This window comes from Symphalangus syndactylus, chromosome 13 (assembly GCF_028878055.3).
Source record: "Symphalangus syndactylus isolate Jambi chromosome 13, NHGRI_mSymSyn1-v2.1_pri, whole genome shotgun sequence".
Classification (NCBI taxonomy): domain Eukaryota; kingdom Metazoa; phylum Chordata; class Mammalia; order Primates; family Hylobatidae; genus Symphalangus; species Symphalangus syndactylus.
This window is the reverse complement of record NC_072435.2, coordinates 40,179,138-40,192,216: the sequence shown is the minus strand read 5'-3', so window position 1 is coordinate 40,192,216 and position 13,079 is coordinate 40,179,138. Positions and strand designations below refer to the sequence as shown.

The 13,079-nt window shown below is 57.1% G+C and overlaps 1 protein-coding gene across 5 annotated transcripts in view; it reads left to right on the top strand.

Moving 5' to 3' along the window:
* The window catches only part of RFX1 (regulatory factor X1), a 47,615-nt gene extending 34,591 nt beyond the window's left edge, over window positions 1-13,024 (top strand). For all 5 annotated transcript variants that reach the window (XM_055238131.2, XM_055238134.2, XM_055238132.2 and 2 more), the window contains 13 exons: window positions 1,369-1,753; window positions 4,319-4,500; window positions 5,625-5,744; window positions 5,844-5,959; window positions 7,796-7,914; window positions 8,017-8,126; window positions 8,772-8,923; window positions 9,010-9,107; window positions 10,562-10,711; window positions 10,828-11,036; window positions 11,299-11,452; window positions 11,535-11,580; window positions 11,710-13,024. In XM_055238131.2, coding sequence (XP_055094106.1) covers window positions 1,369-1,753; window positions 4,319-4,500; window positions 5,625-5,744; window positions 5,844-5,959; window positions 7,796-7,914; window positions 8,017-8,126; window positions 8,772-8,923; window positions 9,010-9,107; window positions 10,562-10,711; window positions 10,828-11,036; window positions 11,299-11,452; window positions 11,535-11,580; window positions 11,710-11,879 — 2,011 coding nt within the window. In that variant the 3' untranslated portion in view covers window positions 11,880-13,024. The remainder of the gene's footprint in view (window positions 1-1,368; window positions 1,754-4,318; window positions 4,501-5,624; window positions 5,745-5,843; window positions 5,960-7,795; window positions 7,915-8,016; window positions 8,127-8,771; window positions 8,924-9,009; window positions 9,108-10,561; window positions 10,712-10,827; window positions 11,037-11,298; window positions 11,453-11,534; window positions 11,581-11,709) is intronic.
* The last annotated feature ends 55 nt before the right edge of the window (window positions 13,025-13,079 follow it).

The following is a 13,079-nucleotide window of genomic DNA, read 5'->3' as shown; positions in this document are numbered from 1 at the left end:
ATGTTTGTGACGATTTGCAGCCTCAAGCCTGTGTCACCGATGTCCATCCCATCACGGGGTATCTGAAGGAGAGAGGATTCCCCAGCCTGGGATAGGTAGCTTGGCTCAGGGGAAACATATCTGCATTCCTGATGGTCTCCTCCAATCACAGCGTCGCCTTCTCTAGTCCCTTCAAATCACAGCGTCGCCTTCTCTAGCCCCACCCCCTTCCTGCCTCTGTCACTGCTCCATCACCTTCTGTTATGATTTCTCCTTTACCTTTGCACGTGGCTTCTTGCTTGTCTCCCCAACTAGACGGTCAGCTCCTCCAGGGGCCGGGGCTTTTCATTATTGTCCATTGCTGTGTCCAAAGTGTGTGAAACAGTGCCTAGCACACAGTAGGCACTCCAAGCACTTGCCAATTTTATTTTTTTAATGAAGTGTGTAGCATTGCAAGTTCCCTAACCCTTCAGTATATATATATTTTGAATTAAAAAGACAGGGTTGGCCAGGTGTGGTGGCTCATGCCTGTAATCCCAGGACTGTGGGAGACTGAGGCGGGCGGATCACTTGAGGTCAGAAGTTCGAGACCAACCTGGCTAACATGGGGAAACCCCGACTCTACTAAAAAAATACAAAAATTAACCTGGCGTGGTGGTGTGCCCTGTATTCCCAGCTTCTTGGGAGGCTGAGGTGAGAGGATAGCTTGAACCCAGGAGGTGGAGATTGCAGTGAGCCAAGATCGCGCCACCGCACTCTAGCCTGGGTGACAGAGCGAGACTCTGTCTCAATAAGTAAATAAATAAATAAAATAACAAAAATAAAAAGCCAGGGTCTCACTGTCACCTAGGCTTTGCTGCAGTGGTAGTATGGTTATAGCTCACTACAGTCTTGAACTCCTGGACTCAACTCCTGCCTCAGCCTCCCAAGTAGCTGGGATTGCAGGTGTGCACCACCACGCCTGGCTAATCTTTATATTTTTTGTAGAGATGGGTTTTCACTATGTGGCCCAGGCTAGTCTTGAACTCCTGGCCTTCAACGATCCTCCTGCCTCTGCTTCCCAAAGTGCTGGGATTACAGGCAGGAGCCACCATGCCCGGCTGAGTTCCCTCACCCTTCTATCTCAATTTCCTAATTTCCAAAGTGGGGAAGGTGACTCTGATGCCAGAGGACTGACTGGCTGCTTTGATGATTATATGAAACACTGCCCATCGGGCACTCAGGATGGTATCCAGTCCGTTGTAGGTGAATGCTAGGATCTGCTCCTTGCTGCAGGGGTGCTGCTGCTTCCCCAGTCCCCTCCTGGGACCCCCCTTCCTGCACAGTCATGCCCCTTGGCCCCGCAGTTCTCATCCCCCTAACTCTCCCCCGGCTTTGCCTCTTTCCCAGCCGTTCCAGCACCTACTCCTACCCCGAGACACCGCTGTACACACAGACGGCAAGCACCAGCTACTACGAGGCCGCGGGCACGGCCGCCCAGGTCAGCACCCCCGCCACCTCCCAGGCAGTGGCCAGCAGTGGCTCCATGCCCATGTACGTGTCCGGCAGCCAGGTCGTCGCCAGCTCCACCAGCACTGGGGCTGGGGCCAGTAACAGCAGCGGAGGTGGTGGCAGTGGTGGTGGCGGCGGCGGCGGGGGAGGCGGTGGCGGGGGTGGCAGTGGCAGCACCGGAGGCGGCGGCAGCGGAGCAGGCACCTACGTGATCCAAGGCGGCTACATGCTGGGCAGCGCCAGCCAGTCTTACTCTCACACCACCCGTGCCTCGCCAGCCACGGTAAGTGCCGCAACGCGGGCCCCAGAGGAGGCAGGCAGTGGTGGGTGGTGGGCACTAGAAGCCCAGTCCATGACGGTGGTTACCAACCACCGTTAGCAGGAGCCTGTGTGGCCCCCAATGAAGAGTACATATGCAGATGTCCTGGGATTGAATGCTGTGTGGCCTCAGATAAATTACTCAGCCTCTCTGGGCCTCAGCTGATATGCATGAAGTTCTTAATACTACAGAAGTGTTGCCTGTTGTTGGCTGGGCGCTGTGGCTCACACCTGTAATCCCAGGACTTTGGGAGACCGAAGTGGGTGGATCACCTGAGGTCAGGAGTTCAAGACCAGCCCGACCAACATAGTGAAACTCCATCTACACTAAAAATATAAAAATTAGCTGGGCATGGTGGTATGCACCTGAAATCCAAGCTACTCAGGAGGGTGAGGCACAAGAATTGCTTGAACCTGGGAGGTGGTTGCAGTGAGCGGAGACTGCGCCACTGCACTCAAGCCTGGGAGACAGAGTAAGATTCTGTCTCAAAAAAAAAAAAAAAGTGTTATCTATTCTTTTTTTTTTTTTTTTTTTTGAGACAGGGTTTTGTTCTGTCTTCCAGGCTGAAGCACAGTGCTGTAATCATAGCTCAGTGCAGCCTCAAACTCCCAGGCTCAAGTGATCCTCCCAGCTTACCCTTGCAAGTAGCTGGGACTACAGGTGTGCCCCACTATGTCCGGCTAATTTTTTTTGTTTGTTTAAGATGGAGTCTCGCTCTGTCGCCAGGCTGAAGTGCAGTGGCACGATCTCGGCTCACTGCAACCTCCACCTTCTGGGTTCAAGTGATTCTCCTGCCCGAGCCTCCCGAGTAGCTGGGACTATAGGCGCCCGCCACCACGCTCAGCTAATTTTTGTATTTTTAGTAGAGACAGGGTTTCACCATGTTGGCCAGGATGGTCTCGATCTCCTGACTTCATGATCCACCCTCCTTGGCCTCCCAAAGTGCTGGGATTACAGACGTGAGCCACCACGCCTGACCGATTTTTAAAAATTTTTTTTGTAGAGACAGGATCTCACTTTGTTGCCTAGGCTGGTCTCGAAATCCTGGCCTCAGGCGATCCTCCCAGCCATCTATTCTGATTAAAATTGATGATAGAGAATAGATAATGAGGGCAGAGAGAAGCCAGCACTGCCATGGGGAGCTTCCTGAACAGGGTTCTTCCACCATCAGGAAGGCTGGTGCTGGAACCTCCCTGTGCCTAGAAGTGGTTGTGTGAAGTCCCTGAGGCAGCCCTGGATTCCAACCCCTACCGGGCCCTTCGACATTTGTGCGATTGTGGGGTGGGTCAGTGCTGGTGGTCCTGGTGGTCCCTCATGGTCCTGATGTAGCCTGGCTTCTAGTCTATTCTAGTCTTTTTTTTTCTTTTTTGGAGATGGAGTTTTGCTCTTGTCACCCAGACTGGAGTGCAGTGGTGCAATCTCAGTTCAGTGTAACCTTCCCACCTCCCAGGTTCAAGCAATTTTTGTGCCTCAGCCTCTTGAGTAGCTGGGATGACAGGTGCCCACCACCGCACCTGGCTAATTTTTGTATTTTTAATAGAGACAGGGTTTCACCATGTTGGCCAGGCTGGTCTCTTTAACTTCTGACTTCAAGTGATCCACCTGCCTCGGCCTCCGAAAGTGCTGGGATTACAGGTGTGAGCCACCACTCCTAGCTTGGAAATTTGATTTTTTTCACTCTGCATAAATTCATATAATTTTTTTTTTTTTTTAGAAGGAATCTTGCTGTCACACAGGTTGGAGTGCAGTGGTGCGATCTTGGCTCACTGCAACCTCTGCTTCCCTGTAACCTCTGCCTCCTGGGTTCAAATGATTCTCCTGACTCAGCCTCCCAAGCAGCTGGGACTACAGGCGCAGACCACCAATCCCAGCTAATTTTTGTATTTTTAGTAGAGACAGGGTTTCACAATATTGACCAGGCTGGTCTCAATCTCCTGATCTCGTGATCCACCCACCTGCCTTGGCCTTCTAAAGTGCTGAGATTACAAGCATGAGCCACCGCGCCCTGCTAATTTTTTTTTTTTTTTTTTTTTTTTTTTTGAGACAAGGTCTCACTGCTATCCAGGCTGGAGTACAGTGGCTCGACCATAGCCCACTGCAGCCTTGAACTTCTGAGCTGAAGGGATCCTCTTGCCTTACCCTCCCAAATAGCTGGGACTGCAGGTGTGCACCATGACATTAGCTAATTTTTAAAAAAATTCGTTGGTAGAGACAGGGTCTCCTTATGTTGCCCGGGCTGGACTCAAGTGATCCTCCCACCTTAGCCTCTCAAAGTGCTGGAACTAAAGGGGTGAGCCGTGCCCAGCCTTTAATGTATTTAGCTGCACAAGGCAACTGTATTGGACAGTACAGTTCTAGAGAGTTCTGTGGGACATAGTTCCTGGGGAGGATGGCAGTAGGATGTGCTAACTTATGTGGGTGTGGCTGTCAGGATCCCAGCTGGAAGTCGATATGGGGCACTCAGCCTCAGCACTCACAGATGACGGAAGCACCTCTGACTGGTGCTCTCCCATCTCCCTCCGGCCCCAGGTCCAGTGGCTCCTGGACAACTATGAGACGGCTGAGGGCGTGAGTCTGCCACGGAGCACCCTCTACTGCCACTACCTGCTGCACTGCCAGGAGCAGAAGCTGGAGCCCGTCAACGCCGCCTCCTTTGGCAAGCTCATCCGCTCCGTCTTCATGGGCCTGCGAACCCGCCGTCTGGGCACCAGGTAGGGCCGTCCGTCTACTCCAGCAGCCCCTGGGGAATTGGCGGGCATGCCAAGGCCCACCCCCACTCCGAGTCATCTTAGGCAGTCTAGTCCAGCCCAGCCCTGCCTGCCTCCGCCAGCCTCCTCAACAGCCCCGCTCACTCCCACCCCAGGCCTTTGCACTGGCGGTGCCTTCCACCGCATGTGCTTCTCACCCCTCCTTACTTGCACGTCCCCTGACTGCCTCAACTAAAACCGCAGCCTCCCCCTCTCCCCTGCCCGACACCCCCAACCCTGCTTTATTTTATTTTTCTATTTAGCATTGAGCACCCTCACATGTGCTTTTTTTTGTTTTTGTTTTTGTTTTTTGTTTTTTGTTTTTTTTTTTTTTGGAGACAGAGTCTCACTCTGTGGCCCAGGCTGGAGTGCAGTGGCTCAATCTCGGCTCACTGCAACCTCCGCCTCACGGGTTCAAGCCATTCTCATGCCTCAGCCTCTTGAGTAGCTTGGGACTACAAGCATGTGCCACCGCGCCCAGCTAATTTTTAAAAAATACTTTTAGTAGAGACAGGGTTTTGCTATGTTGGCCAGGCTGGTCTTGAACTCCTGTCCTCAAGTGATCCACCTGCCTTGGCCTCCCAAAGTGCTAGGATTATAGGCATGAGCCACCGTGTCCGGCCCACGCGTGCCTTTTACGCGACTTATTTCAGTTGTTGTGGTCCGTCTGCAATGCTCGTACCTTGATGACCCGGGGTTGTACCTAGTCAATGCTTCATCAGGGCCTGTGAGTCAGTGAATTCATGCGGGAAGGAACAAGAAGCCATCCCACGAACCCACCCCTCTCTTCCTCTCCTTTGCAACCCCCGTGGCTCACCCCCACTCACGTCTCGGTTCCCGTTCCCAGCTTCAGCGTCACCTCATTCAGCCATTCAGCCATTCATTTATACATAATCTTGGGCAAACTACTGGATCTCTCCTGACACCCACAGCCCCTGTGCCTCCTCAGTGCAGCACCCCTGGCTCTGCAGGGCAGGCGTCTCTCCATCCATTCTCCTAACAGAGGAGACGGGTGTGCTGTGAGGCACTCCATGGCCGGCCAGCCGGCAGACCCCCAGCCCAGCCCATCCCCTCCACCTCCCTCCCAGGGGCAACTCCAAGTACCACTACTACGGCCTGCGCATCAAGGCCAGCTCACCCCTGCTGCGGCTGATGGAGGACCAGCAGCACATGGCCATGCGGGGCCAGCCCTTCTCGCAGAAGCAGAGGTAGGAGGGCAGGGCCGGACCCAGGGCAGGGCAGGGCAGGCGGGGAAGGGCACACAGGCCGGCCCCCAGCAGCCGGCCCACTTGCCCATTCTACTGCAGGCTCAAGCCCATCCAGAAGATGGAAGGCATGACCAACGGTGTGGCGGTGGGGCAGCAGCCGAGCACGGGGCTGTCGGACATCAGCGCCCAGGTGCAGCAGTACCAGCAGTTTTTGGGTGAGAGCTCCCTGGCCTGTGTTTCCCCAACCATCGCCCTCCTGCCCCGTGCAGACGGTTCCCAAAGCCAGATGGCGGCAGGCAGCCTCTGAGCTGGAGAGGGCTTGGTGAGAAATGCCCGAGGACCTGCAGGGGGTGGGGGAGACATCACAGTCTCTGTCCACAGTGACAGTTCTGTTCCCAGAATCTTTCTTCAAAGTAGATTCTCATTTCTTTCAGTGCAAAGCATTTCTTGGGGGTTCTGAGCTTCCCAGTGAATCCCCTTTATACTACATGAGATTTTCTTTATTTTTGTATTTGTTTATTTTTTTGAGACAGATTCTCTGTTGTCCAGTCTGGAGTGCAGTGGCACCATCCTGGCTCACTGCAACCTCCGCCTCCTGGGTTCAAGTGACTCTCCTGCCTCAGACTCCTGAGTAGCTAGAATTACAGGCATGTGCCACCACACCCAGCTAATTTTAGTAATTTTAGGAGAGATGGTGTTTCACCATATTGGCCAGGCTGGTCTCAAACTCCTGACCTGAAGTGATCCTCCCGCCTTAGCCTCCCAAAGTTCTGAGATTACAGGCGTGAGCCACCATGCCCGGCATACATGAGATTTCAAATCCCACCCAGTTGGACATGGTTACTCGTTGGAGATGTGACGGCAGGTCCTCTTCCCTCGTGAGTCCTGTGAGGCCCACTCGCTTTCTCATCCAGCCATCCCACAGCCATGGTGTCCACGGGCTAGGACCACTCACTCGCCAAGAAGGCAGGCGTGTACCCAGTGTTTCTAAAAGTAAGGCCTGGTGCAGTGGTTCATGTCTGTAATCCCAGCACTTTGGGAGGCCAAGGCTGGAGGAATCACTTGAGGTCAAGAGTTCGAGACCAGCCTAGTCAACATGGTGAATCCCCATCTCTACTAAAAATACCAAAATTAGCCGGGTGTGGTGGCGGGTGCCTGTAATCCCAGCTACTCAGGAGGCTGAGGCAGGAGAATTGCTTGAACCCAGGAGGCGGAGGTTGCAATGAGTCAAGATCACGCCATTGCACTGCAGCCTGGGTGACACAGTGAGTGAGACTCCGTCTCAGGAAAATAAATAAGGCCGGGTGCAGTGGCTCACCTGTGTAATCCCAGCACTTTGGGAGGCCGAGGTGGGAGGAATTGCTTGAGTCCAGGAGTTGGAGACCAGCCTGGGCAACATAGCAAGACCCCATCTCTTAAATAAAAAAAAAAGACAAAGTAAACAACAATCCATGAAAACAGGGCCAAAGGATGCTAAGTAAACAAGCAAACCCTTGGAACCCACAGTGCAGCCACACATCCTCGATCCTGAGCACGTGGGAGCTCATTTCCCCACCTGCCCTGGAGGCTGGGACATCCCATTTGTCCCATCCGTGTCTGGGGACATAGGGGAGGGTGGGGAACGATACTTCTGGCAGAGTCGAGGGGCATCCCCAGGGCGACTGTCCATGGCTAGCCCCAACCTGGGGTGCTCAGGCTCAGGGCAGTGTCCTGTGGTCCTGACTGTGCCCTGGGGGCCTACCCATTCCCTGGCCAGGTGGGTACTGTGTTGCAGCCGGGACTCAGAGGCCCACGTCCTGAGGGCTGGTGCAGTGCTGCCACTCAGCAGACAGGTGGGGCTGGCACAAGACTCTCATGTCCTCTCTGCCAGAGGAGTGTGGGCCCTCACTCCTGGGCCCGTCCTGGGCCCGGGCCAGGCGCTCGCCCCGCTGAGCATTGTCTCACCGGCACATGGGGGACCCCAGTCTGATGGGAAAGGGACAACTCAGTAGGACCCCAGGGTGGGCAGGCAAGGGGGATGAAGGACTTCATGGTTCCCCCCGGTCCCCCAGATGCCTCTCGGAGCCTCCCTGACTTCACAGAGCTCGACCTCCAGGGCAAGGTGCTGCCTGAGGGCGTCGGGCCTGGGGACATCAAAGCCTTCCAGGTCCTGTACCGGGAACACTGTGAGGTAGGGCGGCCAGGTGGGCAGGCAAGTGGACGGGGATGCGGCCACGGGCATGGGAGGGCCACGCTGCCCCCCAGCCTCCCTGAGCATCCGCCTCTGCCACAGGCCATTGTCGACGTCATGGTGAACCTGCAGTTCACCCTGGTGGAGACGCTGTGGAAGACCTTCTGGAGGTACAACCTCAGCCAGCCCAGCGAGGCGCCGCCGCTGGCCGTGTGAGTACTGCCCGGTGACTGTGGGAGAGGGGGGGGGAGGAGGGCGTGACCCCCAGGTGATTTTGACGCCCAGGGTTGGGGCACCTGCTTGTCCCCTGCAGTTTGTGGGGTGCATGTGTCCTTGGCTGTGTGGAGTGTGTGTGTATAGCCACCCGACACTCAGAGTCGGGGGTGGCGTGCCTGACTAAGCCCAGGCGTGGGGCAGGGCACCATCTTCTCCCTGGAGTGGCAGGTTCTGGAATCTGTTTGACCCCTGTATGCAGGGTAAGGCATAGGATCCCGTCCCACGCCTCGGGCCTGTGCCAACCAGACCCTGGGGATCTTCGGGACGCAGGGGGTACTTACCTGGGACGGGGGTACCCGTGCCCTTCTGATGCTGGGGGCAGGGCCACAGAGTGCCCCAGTGACCCTGGGTTGGGGGCAAGGTATATCTGTGCCTTTCTGGCACTTGGGACAGGACCATAGAGTGCCCCACTGACCCTGGAGTGGGGGCAAGGGGGTACCTGTGCCTTCTGACGCTGGGGGTAGAACCACAGAGTACCCCAGTGACCCTGGGTCAGGGACAGGGGCTACCTGTTCCCTTCTGACAATGGGGGCAGGACCATAGAGTGCCCCAGTGACCTGGGGTTGGGTGGGTGCCCGCAGGCATGACGAGGCTGAGAAGCGACTGCCCAAAGCCATCCTGGTGCTCCTCTCCAAGTTCGAGCCCGTGCTCCAATGGACCAAGCACTGTGACAACGTGCTGTACCAGGGCCTGGTGGAAATCCTCATTCCCGATGTGCTGCGGCCCATCCCCAGTGAGTGCTCGGCCTGCTCAGCATCCCCTGCCCCACATACACCTGCCCTGCCCTGACCGGCCCCCCGCCCCCGCCACTGCCCACAGGTGCCTTGACCCAAGCGATCCGGAACTTTGCCAAGAGCCTGGAGAGCTGGCTCACCCACGCCATGGTCAACATCCCCGAGGAGATGCTGCGGGTGAAGGTGAGGGTGTGAGGGGGTCCCTTTCTCTTATCTTGGGGGCTTAGGCCTCCGTCTCCTCTGCTCCCCAGGGGCAGTAAGATTTGTCCCCACGCCCGTTCCAGGGATGATGCCCTTGGGGGAAGGGGAGACCTTCTCTGCCTCAGGGAGCACCCTGGGCATTGTCTTTATAAACCAGTGTCCTGAGGCACCCACTTCTGAAATGCAACCCCCTTTGTGGTGTTACTGTACTCAACACAGCATCTTTCAAAAATAAAAACCAACTGCAAATGTACAGTAGTTCCCTTTAGACAGCCTTGCTAGAAAGTGCTTCAGGTGTGCAGAAACAGGTAAAACTTTTTAAGAAAGGCAACAACATCTATAAGGAAACATAATACTTGCCTTTTTCATCAAAAGATGCCCATTAGCTGACTACTTAGATGTGAGGAATTTGATGGGATGTGGTTGGAAAAAAACAAACAAAAACAAAACAAAACAAAAAAACCACTGCTTGGCCCAGGGCAGGGACTGGGGCCTGTGGAGACAGTAGATGCCAGATTCAGGAGCAAACCCTTCAGAAGAACCAGCAAGACTCGTGTATTCATGTATTCACACAACCTCCTTCTCAGTAGACAGCAATGAACAAGATGGACAAAACCCCAGTCCTCTCCCAGAGCTGAGATTGCAGGGTACGAAAGAAAATGAGGCAGGGCGCAGTGGCTTTTGCCTGTAATCCCAGCACTTTGGGAGGCCGAGGCGGGCGGATCACTTGAGGTCAGGAGTTCAAGACCAGCCTGGCCAACATGGTGAAACCTTGTCTCTGCTAAAAATACAAAAATTAGCCTGGCGTGGTGGGGTGCGCCTATGATCCCAGCTACCCAGGAGGCTGAGGCACGAGAATCGCTTGAACCCACGAGGCAGAGGATGCAGTGAGCCGAGATCGCGCCACTGCACTTTAGCCTGGATAGAGTGAGATTCAGTGTCAAACAAAAAAAAGAAAAAGAAAATGAAACATGTTTATCAAAGCAGTGTTTGCCCTTTCTGTGCAGTGCCCTCCATATTATCTATTGTGTTCTTTCTTTAAAAAAAAAAAAAAACGCCTTTCCTGGCACGGTGGCTCACTCCCAACATTTTGGGAGGCAAAGGCAGGAGGATCACTTGAAGCCAGAAGTTCGAGACTAGTCTGGGCAACATGGCGAGACCCTGTCTCAATTGTTATTTTAAAAAATAAAAATAAATTAAAAAAAATATTGTGCCCTGGTCAGAACACAATAAATTGGATTTTGGGGGGGCGCATGTGAGTGGACACCCAAAGTTTGAAGGTCCCGATCCTTCTGTGTCCCAACAAAAGTAGCGAGGTACATCCCTCCTTTTTTAGGAAAAAGGAAACAGGCTTAGGGAGGTTGCAGCGGGGTGGGGCCAGGGCTGGCGGGCTGCGGTTCCTCGGAAGCAGCAAGCCCCTCAATCCCTGCACGCAGGTGGCCGCGGCCGGCGCCTTTGCGCAGACACTGCGGCGCTACACGTCGCTCAACCACCTGGCGCAGGCGGCACGCGCTGTGCTGCAGAACACCGCACAGATCAACCAGATGCTGAGCGACCTCAACCGCGTGGACTTCGCCAACGTACAGGTGAGCGCGCGGCGGGGCGGGGCGGGCGAATGAGGGGCAGCCTAACGGGGCGGGGCGGGCCAGGCAGGGGTGATGGCGGCTGAGCCCCGGGCGCCCGCCCACCCGCTGTGCCCCAGGAGCAGGCCTCGTGGGTGTGCCGCTGCGAGGATCGCGTGGTGCAGCGGCTGGAGCAGGACTTCAAGGTGACGCTGCAGCAGCAGAACTCGCTGGAGCAGTGGGCGGCCTGGCTGGACGGCGTGGTGAGCCAGGTGCTCAAGCCCTACCAGGGCAGCGCCGGCTTCCCCAAGGCCGCCAAGCTCTTCCTCCTCAAGTGGTCCTTCTACAGGTGCGCGTGCGGCGGGATCGGGCCCGGGCGGCACCAGGGAAGGCCCCGCGTCCCTGGGGGTCTCAGGTGCTCTTCTACAACGACCCGAGCCTGCAGGCAGGGCGGGCGGGCTAGGGCCCTGGGCTCATGCCCCGGGAAGGCTGTGCGGGATCCAGCCTGAGTCGCTGGGCTGGCGCGAGGCCCGGGCTCATCGTAGCGGGGAGGAGGAGAGGGGGTCGGGCTGGAAGGGGCCTGACGGTCTCCTCTCCGTCGGCATCCCCAGCTCCATGGTGATCCGGGACCTGACCCTGCGCAGCGCCGCCAGCTTCGGTTCCTTCCACCTCATCCGGCTGCTCTACGACGAGTACATGTACTACCTGATCGAGCACCGCGTAGCCCAGGCCAAGGGCGAGACCCCCATCGCCGTCATGGGCGAGGTGCGCGCGGCAGGCCACTGGGCGCGCGGGCGGGGCGCCTGGCGGCGGGACCCTCACCCATTTTCTTCTCTTCTTCCTCCAGTTCGCCAATCTGGCCACCTCCCTGAACCCCCTGGACCCCGACAAAGGTAGGCGAGGCGCGTTCCCACCCAGGGCGCGGGTCCCGGGGGTGGCGGACAACGGAGGGGCTCGGGAGGAGGAGGAAGCCGGGGGCGTTGCCACCCCGCCCCGAGCCGGACTTGGTCCCTGTGTCCCAGACGAGGAGGAGGAAGAGGAGGAGGAGAGCGAGGACGAGCTGCCGCAGGACATCTCACTGGCGGCTGGCGGCGAGTCACCTGCGCTGGGCCCAGAGACCCTGGAGCCGCCGGCCAAGCTGGCGCGGACTGACGCGCGCGGCCTCTTCGTGCAGGCGCTGCCCTCCAGCTAAGCCCTTGGCCTCCCCGCCCCACCCGCCCCCGCCACCCCTCCACGCCAGGGTCCCTCACAGCTTCTGTGGCTTCGTGGTCACTGCTCCAGCCTCAGCCAGGGCAGGGAGGGGGAGGCCGCGGCCCTCCTCCCTTATGGGGCGGGCACAATCAGTGGGCTGGGCGGAGCCGCAGCTGCAAACTCTGACACAAAAAACGTGCCTTAAGGAACCCGCCGCGTGCCCAGGTGCCCCGCGGGGCATCCAGCTCGGCCCCTTGGCCGCCCCCCTCCCAGGCCGCAGCATCTTCTCCCCAGCCCCGTCCTCCCACCACCCCAGGGGGCAGGCAGGCAGGCCCCCTCCCGTGCGGAACTGTTAACTTATTCAGCTCGCTGGCTTTGCACAGCCTGTCCTGGGCCCAGCCCTGAGCCCCGGGCCGGCGCAGGTGGGCGTCACCTGGGGACTCCCCACTGTCAGCAGCAGCCCTGGGACCCCCTACCCTCAGCAACCCCACTGCTTCCCCTTCTTGGTATTAAGTGCAATTAAAGCCGTGGGTGTCGCATCTTCTCCAGCGCTGGGCCTTCCCTTGCCCCCAAGCCCAAGAAGGGAGCACTGCCCGGCCCGGCTGTGGGGAGGGCGGCAGGGGGCACGGCCTCCAGCTTCCAAAGAGCAGCGGGCCACGGGGCCGGGGAGTGCCCACAGACCCCAGCCCCCGCGCCCCCGCCCTCCGCCGCTGGTTTGTAATGGAACCTTTTCTGTGCCCCTATCTTCCCGGAGACCGTGCTTCTCCTCCGTGCCGTGCGACCCCCCCACCCCATGACTATTGTGCGATTCGTGAGCGCCGCCCAAGCGGAGTTGGTAACTTGTTGGGTTTTTTTCCAACCATCATGGCCTTATCTGTTCCAGTTTTCTCAGTGTTTTCAGCCTGTGAGATAGATGTTTATGGCAAGAAAAAGAAAAAAAAAAATGGAAATCTGACCTATTGTATAAAAATCACTATTTTGTGTGCTCCGCGTGCTATAGCTTTTGGGGCGGCCCTGCCCAGTACCCATGCCCACGGGGCTCCCTCTCCCGGCGGTGAAAGTGTCCACACGTGTGTGGTAGTCTAGTGTGCCGAGCTGTTTTCTACCTTTTTGTAGTCTTTCTTAAAACAATAAATTCCGCTGTGATATTTGCCTACTGCTGACTCGCCGGGCCTTGGTGGGGGCCTTGGGGCCGGGGCTC